This window comes from Rhinopithecus roxellana, chromosome 1, assembly GCF_007565055.1.
Source record: "Rhinopithecus roxellana isolate Shanxi Qingling chromosome 1, ASM756505v1, whole genome shotgun sequence".
In the NCBI taxonomy this organism is placed as follows: Eukaryota; Metazoa; Chordata; class Mammalia; order Primates; family Cercopithecidae; genus Rhinopithecus; species Rhinopithecus roxellana.
Window position 1 is genome coordinate 60,588,376 of NC_044549.1, and position 18,938 is coordinate 60,607,313.

General features: G+C 37.5%; 1 protein-coding gene across 10 annotated transcripts in view; it reads left to right on the forward strand.

Annotated features, from left to right (window-relative positions):
• Window positions 1-18,938, forward strand: part of MITF (melanocyte inducing transcription factor) — a 221,504-nt gene that overhangs the window by 113,693 nt on the left and 88,873 nt on the right. For 2 of the 10 annotated variants that reach the window (XM_030917459.1, XM_010382482.2), the window contains exon 1: window positions 12,438-12,554. The exons of the other annotated variants lie outside the window; for them this stretch is intronic. In XM_030917459.1, coding sequence (XP_030773319.1) covers window positions 12,499-12,554 — 56 coding nt within the window. In that variant the 5' untranslated portion in view covers window positions 12,438-12,498. Of the gene's footprint in view, window positions 1-12,437; window positions 12,555-18,938 lie in introns of those variants that run through there. 10 annotated transcript variants of the gene reach the window in all.

An 18,938-nucleotide genomic window follows, 5' to 3' on the forward strand; every position in this document is an offset into this window, starting at 1 on the left:
TTTAAATAAATGGGGTCATAAGGCAAGATTCTGTGTGACATCTTTTTTCATTCCACATCTGTCTTGATTTTATCCATGTAGAGGCATATCACTCATGTTCACTGATGTGTAGTGATGCATTATGTTAATATTATTCCTCAGTTTATTGATCTCTTTCGTCTTTTTTTTTTTTTTTTTTTTTACAAAGTCTCACTCTGTTGCCCAGGCTGGAGTGCAGTGGCACGATCTTGGCTCACTGCATCTTTCGCCTCCCACATTCAAGTGATTCTCCTGCCTCAGCCTCCTGAGTAGCTGGGATTACAGGTGCATGTGCCACCACACCTGGCTAATTTTTGTATTTTAGTAGAGACAGAGTTTCACCATATTGGTCAGGCTGGTCTCGAATTTCTGACCTCGTGATCCACCCGCCTTGGCTTCCCAAAGTGCTGGTATTACAGGCGTGAGCCACTGAGCCTGGCTGATCACTTCCCTCTTAATCGTTAATCCCTGGACCCATTGACTTTAATATTGTGGCATACGTGATAGACTGAAGTGAATCATGTATTGTGTCCCATAGACTTAAAATTTTTTGTTAATAATTTAATGTTTACAATGAGGTGGAACTACAGTTGTCCTTTGGTATCCTTGGGGGATTGGTTTCAGGACTCCCTTGGATACCAAAATCCATGGGTGCTCAAGTGTCTGATTTAAAATGGTGTAGTATTTTCATATAACTTATGTACATCCTCACATATACTTTAAATCACCTACAGATTAGTTCTAATACCTGGTACAACACAAATGACATGTAAGTAGTTGTTATACTATATTGAGTTTTTATTTGTGTTATTTTTTATTGCTGCATTGTTTTTATTTGTTTGCTTTTTAATATTATTGATCCATGGTTGGCAGAATGTGTGGATGTGGAGCTTATGGATACAGAGGGGCTGACTGTATTTTGTTTTCTATATGAAAGAGGTGCTTACTGTACAATAGAGTTTTCCAATCTGGGCAATATTGACCTTTGTAGCCAGATATTCTTTCTTGTGAAGGCCGTACTGTGCATTGTAGGATGTTTAACAGCATCCCTGGCCTCTACTTACTAGATGCCAGTAGCACTTGCTTCTCTGTTTGCAAAAACCAGAAATGTCTCTAGACCTGTCAGATGTCCCCTGGGAACAAAATTGTCCCTTGTTGAGAATTACTGCTCCAAAGTATTAAAATTCAATGGAAAGGCATTGAGTTACCGTGACTGACTGGAGAGAATCATTGCTGTTACCTTCTCTTAGTACTTCCCAGCTGCCCCATCCCAACCCTAGGTTGGTGACTGTGAACAGTGGTATTTTTCTTTTGTCTTTTGGTAGTGGACTTTTACTGGTCCTGGAGACCAGCCCTCTCATGTTGTAAGCACATTATCAGTTTTACCCCCCGCCCCCAGGGACTATTTTTCTGCTCTCATGGTCTACATTCTGCCTACATGTGACTCTCTTTGCCCTAAACCCCTCCTAATCCAGAGGCAGTCTTTATAAGTCCTAGTGAGATGATCGTGCTTATTACATTGCATTTAAAAATTGCTTCCATTTCCCATAAGCAAAAATAAAAAAAAAAAAGAAAGAAAAGGAAAGAAAAAAAAGCACGTATCTTTTTTAAATTGTCAGTTTAAAAATCTATAATAATAAATACATGTTAATAAAGAAGTTAAATACCAATGAGTTACAAGATGTACATATTTGAAATACACGTTTTATAGTATTATTGATGTTTTGATATTAATTTAAGCTTAAGAGTTATAGAAAATGCTGAAATGATAGGGCCTTTTGACCTCTGAAATGAAAATTTAAAACATTTAAAGTATATTTAGTTAGCACACAGCTCTCCCATAACTTTGTGTAATGATTTTTTTTCAAGTACAACACAAAACCTGCTCATGAATCCCAAAGCATTATAAAGCTGGCTCCATCTAGTGTATGAAGTACTATATAGCTAATACTGGGGAAAAAAATTGTACTAGGAATCTCTTTTGGTACTTCATTATGAAATTAGATAACAACCAAAACAAAACTGGACTTGTAAGCTAAATTTATGTTCCAGGAGATAACCCAGGCCAGAGTGACCTTCACAGCATTAGAGGAGAGGTCTTTATATATCGAAGCATCAACCTCTAGCATGCCTGACATTTTGTTCTGACAGCCTTGCTTTTCTTCCCCCCTGGGCAGAGGTCTTATTTACAGGCACTATCAACAAACGCGGCGTGTAACTTCCATTGTGATATTCTCAGTCCTACTTGGCCAGCTTCCCACTTTTTCTGTATGGAATCATATCTAAGAGTCATGCTTATTTCCCACAGTTAGTGAGAGATTAGGGCTGGGCTCACTTACTATGATTTCAGAACCCTACATGGTTTTCTTTATCAGACTGAAATTCTTTGTAGCTACTAGCCTCTCACCACAATAGAGTGGGTCACTATTTCGGGGCTGTGTTTAATCTTGTTTCCACTGAAAGTTTCTAGCACATTCTTTATATCTCTCAATCAGTGTTTCCTAAATTTTAGCTATTCTCATGCTAACTTCATTACTTTTGCTTGCAAAAACCACATGGAACTTTAAATATTATATGTATTAAAGGAAATGTTATAATACATGGAAGCCACGAATGGAAATAGGTATTAAAATTAATATAATGAAATTGAAAGAAAATTGTTAGGTTCTTGCTAGGTATATTGTCTGGACCGGCGGGTGTCTGAGGTCTGACCTGTATTGTGAACAAAGGGCAAGTGTTGAGAGGTTGAAGACGTATTAGCATCAACCAGAGACTTTCCTTAGATAGAAGAAATTTGAAAAGGCCCTTCTCACTGTGTGATTCCATGGTAAGTTAATGTGAAGTCTGTGCATTTTGATTTGAGATCATCTCGTATCCCACACTTTGGGAACCTTTGCTCAAGATTTACCATGTTTCTCAAAGGAATTCTATCATTTTCCCCCAAATTTCCAAAGACCTTGTTTCCCCTAGAAAGCCTTTTTGAATAATTATTTCCTTTTTTGAGAACTTTCTTCTTCTATTAACAAGTATAAATTGTGTTGATATGTTGGGTTACTTTTTTTTTCTTCCTTGTAATTTCATATTTGCTTAGTCTCTTTTCTAACTAGATTAAGTTATTTGAGGACAAACATTGTTTCTTTCTAGTAAATTCCATTAATTGAATTCATGCTTGGTATAAAAATTCAGGGAAGTCTGCTTCATTCTCTGTTTTTTTTGTGTGTTTTTTGTTTTGTTTTGTTTTTGTTTTTTTAAGTCAGATCATCGTTAGAGGTGGCCAAGAGAAGCCATTATGGTCAATTAATTAATCATTTAACCTATTGATGAATAGTTATTGAGTGCCTTCTCTGTGCCTGGAATTGTATGTGGTGAAAGAATGAAGTAGTGACCTAAACAGACATGGTTCATACCTTTATGGAATTCAGAATCTAGTGTGGGGTACAGACAAGTAAAGAGGCAACTCCAATGCAAGGTTCTAATTTTAGAATTAGTTTGCTTTTGTGCTCATTGGGTAGATTACAAAAACTTGGAACAGAGAACCATAGAGAGGAAAGTGTGGGCTCTGGAGTTTCCAACTCCAGATCTGTGGCATATTAACCTCTTGATTTTGCATGAGATACTCATATCTCAATCCCTGCCCCTCAGTTTCTTTCTTTAAATAAAAAAGATTTGTTTAATAATAAACATGAGGTATGATATGCAAATATGAGATACAGTTGTCAGTGTGACAATATGATAAAGAATTCTCCATGTCTCTTCTCTCCTCCCTTCTCTTTTTTCACATAAGGCAGAGACGTGATCTCATGGGTTTATTATTTTTTTCTCGAATTTTCACGTTTCTTTCCCAGCACACTAAGAAATGAAAATGCAGTGATCTAGATCAAGTGTAGAAACTAAACATCTTTGTTAATGGGAATATCATTGTAGATGGTGTTTAAAGGTTGCAAATGCATGCAATTTTCACGTTGTCTGTTTAAATTAATAAATAATTTGAGCATTCAGTGTTACCCCAAAACATTTTTCTCTTAATAATCATGATATATCACTTATGCATCTTAAGCCTATTGAACAGTGCCTGGGACATAGTAGTTGCTCAATAAATATTTGTTTAGTGAATGAATGGATTTTAATAATTTTGACTCTTCCTTCTTTTATTCATGGTTTTGTTAACATCCTTTAAAAAGGAACCAATATTGCTTGATATTAGGAGCAAGATAAGCTTGAATTAGGGTTTATATTATTCTCTATATCTATATTACCAGCCTTACCTGTTGTATCTGGCATGTAATTAATATGTAGTAAATGTTAAGGGGAGAATTTAGTAGCTTTTTAGGCATTTTTTTTTTAAGAACATGACAATTTTTTAAGTAAGGATTTAATTTGTCTTTTACATTATTTCATGGTAATATTCATTGGAATTACACAGACTATTAATTTAAAATAGTGGTTATTTGAATATTTTACTATCAACATTAATATATACTTTGATTATAGGTAAGACTCCCTAGAGTGTCAATTAGATGCAGAAAGCTAATGTGTATTGAGTTTATTATGATTGATTAGAGTTTATTATGATTAATCAACAGACAGGAAGGATTTTTGTGCAAATATTATTTTTCTCAATTTAAATCCTGTTTGCTCAGCATAACTGTAACAGGATGTCATTAGTATGAGAGTAAGTTTTGAGATGCTTTAAAAGTTTGGGAAATTTGACTGTTAGCAAAAATTTAACATAAGATGATTTATTTAGCATAAGGAGGTTTGAGTTTTTATAGTTTTACTTATTTAAATACATGACATCCTGCGTGACTCCTGGGTATGTTTACATAGAAAAAATATACAGGAAGGGGAACATCACACACCGGGGCCTATTGTGGGGAGAGGGGGGGTAAGGGATAGCATTAGGAAATATACCTAATGTAAATGACGAGTTAATGGGTGCAGCACACCAACATGGCACATGTATTCATATGTAACAAACCTGCACGTTGTGCACATGTACCCTAGAACTTAAAGTATAATTTTAAAAAAAGAAAAAATATAAATTAAAATTATAATTTACACACTGAATCAGAGCAGAAGGTTTCCTGGACTAGAATCTGGTTTGTAGCTAAGACAACCACTGAAAAGACATAGTTTGTTGTCTACTATCAGAAGTTACAGATAGCACCAATATTTAGTCTTTAGCTATGCACTGTGAATATATTATTCACAAATTTATCTATACCTTTCCTGAACTTACATGTATTTTGAATCTGTACTACCTCTTAAGATATCAAAATTCAAAACTACCTTAAGCATTGTCTCTAAATAATAACTTTTATTTGCCCAGAATTTAAAGTTCTTTAAGGCTCTACGGGCTGACTTTTCATTACCTAACAATGTTTTGAAATAGAGTCCTCGTCCCTTGTGTCACATTGAGTGCCATTTTTCCTGTAACATGTTAAGTACTTTTCATACTTTATCTCATTCAATCATAATATTAATCTATGAAGTAGGTATTATTAATATTCCCATCTTATAGATGCAGATCTTGAGATTCGTAAGTTGAATGCCTTACCCAGAGTAAAGCTAGGATACAAAGGGTGGTGTGTGTGTCTGCATTGAATCACCACACTATCCTGTCTCCAATTGGATAAATGGTGCCATGTTTATATCCATAGGAGGGACACATTTATTAAATAGCAGACCTCTCAGAAGTTTGCTGCCCACAGGTTGAAACCACTGCCCTGGATCCTTACCACATCTTACACAAATTGGAGTTTTGCACATCAGTGAGCTCCATACCACCTTCCACAATGGCATCGTTGTCTGCAAGAAACAGTGTCTCTCTACCTTCTGCTCACTCTTTGGAATGCAAACATTTAATTTATATGAATAGACTACAAAATCTAGATGACAGAATATCCCTGTCTTCTTTATCTCAGTCCCTTCTTCTAGCTGCTCCTTTGACCAGAAAGGATTTAGATGGTCCATGGAACTGCTGATGTCCTGGGATCTCCTAATGAGATGGAATCAAGGGAAGGGTGGGTTCATCTCAGCAGCTATGGGCTTAGCTAAGGTGGTCCATGGAGGCCACTTCTACAGCTGAATTGCATGTTGCTTTAAAATATTATAATATCTTGACTCCTGCTTGGAAGAAGAAAGAAACTGATGTTGTAGATGAAGATGATGGTGATGCACTCTCCTGTTTCAATCCACAACACCCCTAAAAGATAGGTAGAGACATTCATATTCTTATTGTCCTTCAATATTTCGTAACTTTAAAAAGTTACTAACAGTAAAATATATGTCCACATTTTTCTTTTTAAATGAGTAAAGAGTTAACCCATAAATAGAGCTTAAATCTCCATGATTTTCAGGTCCCGATGTGGAGATTTTATTTATTGTAAAGTCATCTTGTGAATAACTTTGCCCCCCACACTGGCGACGGCCTTATCTTTTCCTGTTTACTTACCTTGATAAGATAGTAAATTGCGTTTTTACTAAATTTCTCATTTAAAAATATTATCAGAGCAGCATAATCTCATCAGTGTGTTCTCTCCAACTTTTTGTTGTCTCACCTACTCTGTTTATATTCTAGACTGTAGTTTTCTTATTGCAAATACTGGTTGCCATTTATAGATAACAAAGGAAAGCCTCTAAATAACCTTTAATGCAGGAACAAGTATTTATTTTGAAATGAACACTGAGAGAATATCAAAGAGTTTAAGGTAAGGGATTAATCTGTTGTATTGATTATTATATTAATTGAAAGAGTCAAGCTAATATTTTACGTATTTTTGTTTGTTAACTGCTTAAAAAATCACTTTAGGCAGAATTTGAGATGCCTCTTTGTAGATTATATTTTTATCCTCTGGACAGATTCTTTGAAACAGTTTTTAAAAACATTTAATTTTTCCTTCTGAGTGTTTGTATAAACATCTTAACAGTTATTTAATAATGTTGGACTGCATCCCAATCAGGTTTACATGGGGTCATCTTAGTCTCTTATTTTCCTTTTCAACCTTGAAGGGCTTCCTTGGTTTCCAGGGACAATGAGCTGTCTTTGAGAGGATGCTGTAATATCACTGTTACAGGCAGATCTGTTCTTGGTAGGAGAAAAAAATAGAAACAGGATGAAAGAGATAAACGTGAGTGAGTGCTACTGCACAGTTATTTCTGCAAGTAGGTAGTCATTAAAAATTTTCTTCAGTCATGCTGTAATGGTTTCAAATTAGAGCTGCTGGACCAGTTCCTTGCAAATTTGTACCCCAATACTTTATCCATGTAAGTAAGTTGTGCTCAGCCTTTACAAGCTTGCAAATAAAGAGTATACAGTTGTATATCCCATTTATACCTATTGACTTTCTTCATAATTAATTAAATGCTACCCTGAAATTATACTTCATAGATCCTTCCTAATCTGACCTTTTTTCATTTTTGTCAGTCATTCATCCATTCTTCTTTCCTTCTATCCATCCATCTGTCCATCCATCCAGCAAATATTTGAGTACTTACTATGTGCCAGGCACTGAGAAAAAGGTAAGTACAAGGAACCTGTCCTTAAGAACACAGGACGAATAGATAAATGAAAGGATTACAAGTTGGATTAAGAGCTACAAAAGAAAGAAGCTTGCTTCAAGAGCACAAAAGAAAAGTAGATGTTTCTGCTTTCGGAAGGATGGTCTGGGAAGACCTCTCTGAGGAAGAAATGTAAGACCTGCAAAACTTCATCTGCCAGGTCAGGAGGGGCCAGGCCAGGGAAGGAGTTGCAGTGGAGGGAGAAGAGGGCTCTAGCATTCTGTCCTCCCTGCACCTTCTTCCCATTGGCATGTGCGTGTGAGTCTTGGGTTTCTCTGGAATGAACCCCTGGAAAGCAGAGCCTCTTGCATCTTCATCCTTGTCTTCCCCATGGCACTGAGAACAGTGCCTCTCACACACATGCTGGGAAAACTAATAAATGTTTGGATTAAAGGGCCTTTCGGTGGCATCTGGGTTTTCCCAGAACATGAGTGTGATGCCATGTGGAGAAAAGAGATGTGTGTGTTACCATTGAGAGTACTTTGTGAGTTTCATTACTACGTTGATGAAACTCTTTAATTACCCCACAATAAGGCTTTCATTGAACATTCCACATGGATATTTTAAAGAATTAAAATGTATGAGTAACTTCTTTATTCAACAAATAAAAGGAGCTTCCATTCTTGAGTATTTTCCTGCCACTCTTAAGAGATCATTTACATAGATAATATTATATATAGCTATATATATTATAATGTTATATTAGTGGTTTCTAGACTTGACTTCACTTTAGACCTCTATGAGAATCAGTTTTTAAAAACACAGAATTCCAAATCATACCGCTGCAGAATCTCACTCACTCATTTGTTTGGGGAAAGATCCTTGACCTTTATGTTTCTTAAATCTCCTGTATTTATTTTAAGGAAGTAGGGTAAGGAGAAGGCTCCTCAAGTGCTCCTGATAGGAAGACAGGTTTGGGAACCATTGGCTGGGATCATAATGAAACATTCCGAGACCAAGTAGATGCTTCTTAAATTGTGTGTAGTTCATGGGCCGATATAGGACCCGGCACATGGTAAGCTCTCAAGTGTTAGCTGTTGTGGGACTGGTGAGTGAAGTATGAGTTTACTGAAAAGAACAATGGCTATCAAAAGAAAGAATATAAGAAAATATGGTGTGGTTGGGGTGGGCAATAAAACATTTAATGCCTAAATAAAATAAGAAGAATTCTGAGCTGTGATAAAACAGTAACATTACTTTTCTTCAGCTAAGTCTTGGACAGGATAACAAGTAAAATCCCTTATCTCTTTTCTAACCCATTCAAAGTAGTGATTGAATTTTTCCTTCCAAAAAGATTCTGAAACCCAGTTTAGCTTCCAAGGAAAAAGTTGGCTGTCACTTGGATGGTTCATTATTTTAAATCCCATTTTAGTTAAGGTTCAGCTTTTAAAGGGTAAGAATTCTGATGACTGTAGTTGATTTACTGCAATTTAGGACAAAGAGTGGTACTTATTATTTCAGAAGCATTGGAATACAGGTGATGTTTTTATTCTGTATTCTGTGCTCAGTTTTTTTGATCTATTTTTTCCTCCCCAACTCCACTACAAATTCTTAGTCTGTGTTTAAACTTAGGATTTGGGTAACTCTCTCTTTCTCTCTTTTCCTCTGTGTGTGTGTGTGTGTGTGTGTGTGTGTGTGTGTTCATATGCATACATATATGTATACAAACTCAGGAAACACATCTGAGTAGTATAGATGTGCCCAAGACAGTTGCTTACACATTACATTGATTCATTTTAAAGATATTCATCAAGCCATGGACTGTTTATTCTACCAGGTTCTAGGGATACAACATTAAACCAAACGGACATGGTTCTTGATATCCAGAAGACATGCGTTTGTTAATTTGGGTGATGACTTGAGGGGTGGTATTTTAGTGCTGGGAAATGCAAGTAACATTTCATGAATTTTGTATATGGTGGCATGTGTTCATATTTAAGTCAATCTTTGGTCCATTTGCTGGTGGACATTTCATTGCTGTATCCAAGAAGATTCCCTTAGAACTGTAGTGTAAGCTAGATCTTTCTAAAGTACTGATGTAAATTGTCAATAGAAATATTTCTTGAGGTGATAGATTGTCCAACATAAAGTCAGGTGATGTTATTGGCTGATCCTGCCAGGGGAACATTTGGCACCACATTTTGTCCCCTTCAGGAATGGCTGGAACTGATACCATTGGTTTCGGGATCAACATTTGAGAACTCATGGAGGGTACAGGTTTTCCCTGTGTGTAAGCATGTGATAAATCAGAGTTTCAGTTCTAAAATGTACCCGAGTGCCTTGTAACTTTACTTAACTTTAAATAGTGCCTAAGGTGAGAGAGAGAATCTGTCCTGAACTTTTATTTATTTTATTTCATTAACATTTATTTTTAAGAGATGGGGTCTCACTCCGTTGCCCAGGCTGGTCTTGAACTCCTGGGCTTAAGCAAACCTCCCACCTCACCCTCCCAAGTAGCTAGGACTACAGGCATCTGCCACCATCCCTGGCTTGATTTTTTTAGAAAATAATCCCTTAAAGTTTCTGATATGGTTATTCCCTATCTTTTCTTTATTTCTTGCTCTTCTACTTTCTTGATTTTTCATTTGTTTTTTTCACTCTGTGTCATTTCCCTTGGTTCTCTGGATTGGTCAATATTAATCCAGGACAGGTAGCACTAACCATGATTGTAATTGTAAGAGGTTTTTTAAAAATTGAGCATTTGTTATGCATCAGAGACAATGCTGAACACATTACTTGTTATCTCTTTCAGTTCTAACAGTAACCACCTATGGGTAGTCACTTATTTCTTCTTTCTCAGGTGAAAGAACTGGGGCCCAGAAAGTTTAGTAAATTTGTACAAAGTCATAGAATTCGTGAGTGGTGAGATTTGAACCTGGATAAGTAAACATCAGAATCCATGTTCTTGATTTCCATGCCAAACTGTGCCAGAGGCAGGAAAAGAGAGGTGGGATAGGTTAGTAAGAGAAATAGGGTAACATCTTAATCATCTGTTTACCCCAGAACCCGGCATAGTACCTGGCATGTAGAAAGTGCTCAATGACTGCTGTTGATGAATTTTCTCCTCTAATCCTATTTACTGGTCCTTAGTTTTACAAGCAATTTGCCCGCTCTTCTCCACTTTGCACATCCCCCCTTCCCATGAGCTACCATCACCTCCTATCAGGACTATTGCAGTAGCTAACTCTGCCAGTCTTCCAGTTGGCTGTCAACATAGCAGCCAGGGAGACCTTTCTAAAAACTCAAGTCTGAGCTCATCACTCTCCTGCTTGCCATCTCTCAGTGGTTTCTTGTTCATCTTGAAACAGAATCAGTGACCTTTCCCTGGGCTACCAGATCCTTCATGGTCTGGCCCTGGTCACTGTGTAGGTCTCACGAGCACCATGCTTTTCCCTCATACTATGTCCTTCAGCGATAGTGAGTCTGCCTGCCAACTTTCCACCTCATAGTTTTTACATATGTTGTTACTGCTGCCTGGAAAGCTTTTCTTCTATACTCCTCCTCTCCCCAACTCAGATCTCAGACCAGAAGTCCCTGCCTAAGGAAAGCCTTTCCTGACTCTTAAATTTTAACTTTTTCACCTCTCTGCAGCAGTTATGACATTTTTCATTATATATTTATGTGATTAATATGTGTTTCCCACTAGACTGTAAACTCCACAAATTTACACAATGCCTGGGACACAGTTGGTGTTCCATAAATATTTATTGAACAAAAGAAAGAAAGAATGAATAAAATGAGCAGAGAATAAACAGAACCAGAAATAGTTTGGCTGAGACTCCTGGCTAGATATTTCCTAGTTTTACAGGGAAGTTAAAAAAAAAAAAGATAATTTCATTATGTCATGTAATTTGAGTTTGATTATGGCTGAAAGAGGTTGCATTATTTTCCAACCATTTACTCTGGAGATAAATGTAGGCACAGAGAGGTGAAGTAACTTGCCCAGTGTATGCAGCTAGTCAGTGTCAGATGTCTTTGTTATGACCTTTGAATTGTGTGTAGGGAGAAACATACATACAATATTATCATAACTCTGTAGGGCATCTTTGGTGCACTGCGTCCTGTAGGAGCTCCATAAATATTTGACAATATTGATGTTGTCATGTCTGCATTTTAAAGTGTTTTTGAGAACATGTATTGCTGTTTTTTCTTGTATACCAATGTGTTCAGAATTAGATTGGATGACAATCTTAAGAATCCACAGTTTATGGCCTAACAAGTTGTGTGTTCTGAAAGATGGTGGCCATAATTAGAAGCAGTTTGTGTTTTACTTCCACCAGTACCGGGCAAGGACAACCCTCCTAATATTCTTGGGGTCTGAGGGTAAGGAATGCTGTTTTGGATCTCTAGCCTGTCAGCAAGAAGGGCATATTCAATTATCAAGCTCCAAAAATGCCTGCGCACAGATGCAAAACACCTAGAGCTGTGTGATGAGTTGATGCCCGAGATCTCCCAAACTGAGAGGGCACACAAGCAGTTCCACAGTCCTCCCTCTTAGATTCTGTGACTCCAGTAAGTGTTAACAATTCACTGGTATGTGAAATTACCTCTCCTTTTAAGTTCTCTAATAATGTGCAGTCTCTGCAAGCCTCAGCCAGTACCCGAGCTGGGTAAGGCCAAATAAGCTTCCCGAGGTGCTTGCCTGGCTGCTGGGCTGCCTCCCTGGCTGTGCCTGGGTACTTAAGTAGCCCCCTTTGTGGTGTGAGGCAGCATTTTTGTCCTGCAGGTACAGTAGGTACTGGATTAAACAGGTCTGCTGTTGCAGACAGACATCAGGCACCGTTCTAGCACAGAGCTGTGTTTGGATTGGAGTTTCCAGGGCCTTATCAGGAGCCACCCCTAGTGACACAGCCAGTGCCAGAACTAACTTTGACTTTCACTCTTCGCCAAGGGCTTGCAGAACACCTTAAAGGAAAAAAGATGGAGGCGCTTAGAGTTCAGATGTTCATGCCATGCTCCTTTGAAAGCTTATATCTGTAAGTGAAGTTTTATTCTGAAAATAATCCCGGGACCACTTAAGAGGAGCAGTTTTTTTCCTTTTTAAGGGGGAGGATAGAGGACGAGAAGGTTTTATTGGGAGTTAAAAATACTGAAGCTGTTACTTCTGACTGGCTTTAATCAGCTTCAGCTGTAACCTCTGGTAGGTGGCTATGACAAGGATAACAACTAATTTGGGGGTGGGTGTGGTAGTGATAGATAGAAATGCTAACCCAATATCTTTGCCCTCTCCTTTAAAACTGAATGCTAGTCTTAAGTTAATAATGACAGAAATACCCTGACTGCTTGAAAAAGCTGAGTTAGAGCAGAGCTTGATTTATGATTGCAAGATAGACTGCAGCCCAGCTTTGTTATGAATAAAACAGGATTTTCTTCAGGAAAACAGTGTGCTTAATACAGTAGTATCATTTGTCAAAACTCTCCCATTGTAAACACTTCGAATTTTTGGTTTTTCCCCCACCGACCTTTTTTTTCTTCCCCCCACCCGACTGTGGAATGGTAACAGTTGCATTAATGAACATCCTCTTTGCATTCTTGTATATTGATTTTTTTTCTCTTGGAGGGGGAAACAGACATCCACATATCAGAATTGTCTGCCTGGCATATAAATGTAGAACAAGTTTAAAAAATGGCAATTTCAAAGAAATATTAAAATGGAGAAAAACTAAACAGAGGATAGTTCCCCCCACCTCCTTTAACATTTACTTTCACTGTTAGGTGATAAGATTTGAAAACAATACTGAAAGCTGTGTCCCCAAGTGAATAGGCATTCAAGCAAATCAACTTATGCAAAAGCCACCTCTGGAGCTTAATAATTATTTACTGAACGTTCCTGGGTCATGGGAGAGGTTCTGATTAAGTCAGAAAGGCATTATGTTCAGCAGCTTGTGAAGGTGTGTTTAAAGACAGCAAGAATAATGGAAAAATACTAGATGTAACAGATCTATTTTTAGAATTTGATTCTTAAATATATATATATATATATTTACCATAAGTTTAAGTGTGGGTTAAAGTTCATCATTTTCAGTGGATACATCTTTAAAAGGTCTTATAAAAGGTAGTTTTAAAAATGATTTCTAATTTCTCGAGCTCCTATTTCTGCTGTAGTTTGTTTTAATGGATACTTCAGATTTTTTTCATTCTTTATGTCATTATAACAGCTTAATTACTCATCTCTATAAAATGTTAGAGCATTTTATGAACAAAGTATATGTAATTATGTGTTTAAAATGTCACTATGCTAGAAATGTTATAAATGTTTGCCATATAAATGAGATGCTAGCTGGGGCGATGATGTCTACTCTTTGTGATTCATTCTCTACAAGAATATACTCTATAACTTACTAATTTTTTTAATATTAATAATGAATGGCGTGAACAAATGAAACTTGCTATTCTGATGCAACGTAAGAACAGTAGTAATGTCAAACCTGAATTTACAGCCAAATTAATTCTTAATTTTGAATTTCATTTTTTTAGTTAACTAATGTGTTTGTCATAAGAGCATGCTTTCCTTATACACTCTCAGAATGAAATTCTTCACAAACATGTTTGACAAAACTTGTTCACTGAGTTATTGCCCATTAACTTTTCTGTGCGTGTTCTTTTAGGAGGGCACACACTGTTAATTAATTGCTTTGTATTTTCCTCTAGGAAAGAAAAGGAACATGATAGTAGAAGGCAGCATTCTAGAATTTTGGCTCCCTAGAAAGTAACTTGTCAGCTTTGACTAATTTTTAGATATTAACATGTTCAGAGGATACCATTTCAGGAATTAAAACACAGACTTAGAAGAATTCATTGCCTAACTTTCACTCATTGTCCACATAGTTTGTGGGAACCATGCTAAGTTTTGTACTTGTATTAACACATTTAATTTTCACAACTGCTCTATGAAGAAGATACTTCTTTCCACCCCCATTTTGCAGCTGAGAAAACTGAGGCTTGGATAGGTGAAAAACCATGCCCAAGTCATACAGCTAAGAAATGACAGGACTAGGAATTTGACCCAGGGATCTTGTCTCCAGGGCTTAGTGCTATTATCTGTTGTGGTCTGTGGATTTTCACTTAAGATACTAAATGAATCAATATTTCTTCCTCTAGCGGGTTTCTCCTTTCCCCAGATTTCTGAATTACCAAACTATAACTCATTTGAGCTTTTGAGGGGCCATGATTGGTCCCGATGCCATGGTTTTTGTCTATCAGGTGTATTTCCCTGAGTCCAATTCACTATTGATTATAAGACAGGCATTGGCTGGGCATGGTGGCTCATGCCTGTAATCCCAGCACTTTGGGAGGCCAAGGCAGGTGGATCATGAGGTTAGGAGTTCGAGATCAGCCTTGCCAACATGGTGAAACCCCGTCTCTACTGAAAATACAAAAATTAGCTGGGCATGGTGGCACGTGCCTATAATCCCAGCTACTCGGGGGGCTGAGAAAGGAGAATTGCTTGAACCTGGGAGGTGGAGGCTGCAGTAAGCTGAGATCGCACCACTGTACTCCAGTCTGGGCGACAGAGGCAAGACTCCATCTCAAAAAGAAAAAAAAGACAGCTATTTGGGGGAGAAAGAAACTCTACTAAAATATATTCATTGAGTATATGATCTCTTCTGACTTGGGAAATCTTAACATGTGGAGGGGAAGTTCCTCTTAGAATTAAGGAACTGCAGTAGATCCCTAGAGCCCAGAGTTCTCCATCTCTGGATGATTCAAGCAAATGGTTTGAATAAGGGTGCACCAACTCTAAGGTTCTAGTATTATTTGATTCTATGAAGTAGAGTATTTGTTAGAAGATAGACACCAACTTTACCCACTGAACAAATATTTATTTTGTTCTACTATGTGCTGGGGAAACAATATGTGAATAAAACATGTAATAAAATTGTAATCTCTGCCCTTCTGGAGCAGATTGGACCAGGTTATGGAGGACCAGGCACATACCAGTTTCATACCTGAATCTGGCCCTCGTTCTCATGGTTCAGGATGGCTTCTGAAGCTCCAGCCAGTGCAGCCAGATTACAGGAGACATGGCAGCAGAGGATTTAGAGAAGGGGATCATTTGAAGGAGATTTTCTGCAGCTGATTCTGATACTCAGCCATGTTTGGAAATGAATACTGAAACATTCAAGATCACCTGTTTGTTGAGTAGGTGAGCTGGGACATGAGCCCACATACATCTCTCATTCTTAGGCCAGAACACTTTCCTCCATGTCTGACAAGATTCACATTCTATTCCCCACCTCCAGTCAGCCTGACCAGAGGTCTGAAAAGCCCTTCTGATACTGAATTCAGTGTTTTCAATGGAATCAAATGGGAAGGACTACTCACTCCTGCCAAATGGGCTATGACACCACCCAAAAACATCTCTCCATAAACTGCCCATGGCTTTTTGTGGGTACAGCACAACTGCTTTGTCATAAACAAAAGGAACCGATAGGCTGAATCTATAGGAACTGCCTCCCCCTCAGGAGGTACTATGAAGTGGGTCGTATGAAGCCCCTCCCCCTTGTATGACCGCTTCACAGCACCTCCCACCCCACGTCCTTCTCCAGCTGAGGATCCCACAGTCTCCTAAGATGTAAAATTTAAGTTATGTTGAAGTGGACTCTTATGTAGAACTCCAGAAAACAGTTTCGGTGGTGTTCTTGGGGTTGTCTTAGAAGACTCCTGAAGATCTTTGTTCTTTCCTATTTTTCTTCACCTAGAACCAGCATGGAGATGTATATATTTGATCTTTAATTTATGTTATGCTGTAGTACAGTTGCCATAGTCAGTTGTATTTGAATTAATTTAAAAAAAAGCAAGAAAAAAAAACCAGTCTGTTTCACCACAAAAAGAAATTCTTAAGAATGTTTTGAAGGTGCCACCAACTGCACAAATCAGAGTTGATAAATGGATATATATACACACACCCACATGTATGTATATATGTGTATATATGTGTGTATATGTGTGTGTGTATATATGTGTATATGTGTATGTGTGTATATATATATATATATATATTTTGGAGACGGAATCTCACTCTGTCACCAGGCTGGAGTGCAGTGGCAGGATATCAGCTCATTGCAACCTCCGCCTCCTGGGTTCAACTGATTCTCCTGCCTCAGCCTCCCAAGTAGCTATGACTACAGGCATGCATCATCACGGCCAGCTAAATTTTGTATTTTTAGTAGAGACGGGGTTTCACCATGTTGGCCAGGATGGTCTCAATCTCTCGATCTCATGATCCGCCTGCCTGGAGATATATATGTATATATATATAATGGCAGTCTGGGTGTCTAACATTTCAGAATGACTGGCACTTCTGATTTCTACTTAAATCTAATTGGCAAAACTTAGCATGTAGCCTGTCTAGCTCTGGAAAGCTGGGAAATGCTATGGGTGGGAGTGTGCCTAGCCAAAACAACAGAAAATAGGAAAATAGATGGGTGCTAGGTTTTATGAATTGTAGGTCTTAGGCTGAAACTTTGACTTTTTCCCCAGTATACTGATATTTTTTTAAATGTTACAAAACCAGCTGTAGTATCCCAGGGTACATCAAACTGACTTGAGAAAATATGAAGTTTGGCCCTTGTGAAGTCATTGTCCAGGGTTAGTCCAGGGCTATCATGACTTCAGGGATGGTTTGATACAGATGCTCAATGTCATATAAACACTGGCTCCCTCTTTCTTTGTTCTTCCTTCTCCTTAGTCCTCTGTTCTTTCTTTACTGTTTTCTCCAGTTTGGCTTTCTTCTCAGATAGATCCAGGAAGTTCCAGATTTATATCCTACCAGCTTTTCAAACCTTAGTTTAAAGAGAGTCATTTTAACCTAATGGTTTCCATTAAAGGCATAGGAATGACTCTTACTTGATTGTCTTGGGGTACAAGCACATTCCTGGGTTAGTCTTTGTGACCAGAAGGATGGATTTCCTGATTGACCACGGTCGTACTTCCATGTCTGGAGGTAGTGGCAACACCATAACCTCATGAACTGAAAGTGAAGGAGGCTGGTTCTTCAAGGTTAAATCAGGTACTTTACCAAACAAGTGGGACAGGATGCTGGGTAGCCATAAATGCCATGTGGCCACCATAAATCATTACTGCTATGTGTAAGGTTGCCTCTTAAACCATGACAGGTGCACCCATTCACTGCTCCTTAGATTACAATTTGTACTTTTGTCTTGATTTCAACACAATGTTGGAAACTTTGCATCTTGGTCGACGTGTGCTAGACATGAGGTAATTGTTAAGTGATGGTGGTCTAAGGCTTTTGAATTTTCTCTGATCTGTTATAATGTCTAGAAAAACAGCCAGAGCATGCCCTGTGATTGGGACAATTATTTGAGTACAAATATAAGAGCTTTCTACCTTTAAAAAGTTCCTTCCAGTTCCTTTCACATTCATGAATGAATTCTGTCATTAGTTTGTCATTGTGTTGGATTTTTAAAAATTGCTTTTTCTTTTAAAATACTCTCAGTGGAGCACCTTGCCATGCCATATTAATTACTTTAAGGGATGAATTTTTCAAAGCCCTTTAAAACATGGCAGTTAGATGTGAATAGGATTCCATAGTTGGACAGAGTAAGCAAGAATTCTAGAGTACAGTCTAGTGAAAGGAAGCTCGATATGAAAAACAGAACACTTGAGTGTGGGGCACTTCAACTTTATCTGCTTTATAAACTTTCAATGGTCTGGCTCTCAGAGGTGATTTCCTTGAAAGGAATTGAGTGTTAAGAGTGTGCCAACCCATAGTGCCATCTGCGGAAAATGGAGATCAGTCGTGGTCATAAAATGAGGAAATGGCAAAATTCATATCTTTAGTTTAAAATATCTTTTAGTAAGAACTTGATATTCCTCTTAGTTGGAGTATACAGAAGTGGGAAACACTTTGGTAATAAATAAATAAATAAATAAACAAACAAACAAACAAATAAATAAATAAAAATCTGCTGATGAAAATTGCCTGGAAGAGCATTGTCTATATATTACAAAGGTCTCTAAACATTTTTGATCCTTCTTCCTAGTTAATTTCTTTCAAGAAAACCTTCTCAACACATTTTAATTTGATTTATGAGTTACGTACATGTGCCACTATACTAATATATTATACAACATGTACAAAAATAAAAAATAAAAATGATAATATAAAATGTATATGAAGAAATGTTTTCGTTTTTTTCTTCCTGCAAGCAGGTTGCCATTTTTGGTATGGATTTTTGGGGAATACTGATATATTTGGAACCTTATTAAGGTTCTCCTTGATTTTTATCTAATCAGTCATTGAGATTAGTCTTTCCTGGTACCTATCGAAGGTCCAGCTTAAAAAAATATGGAGAATCCTGAATGGATATGAAACATCTCCCATTTTTATCAGCGAA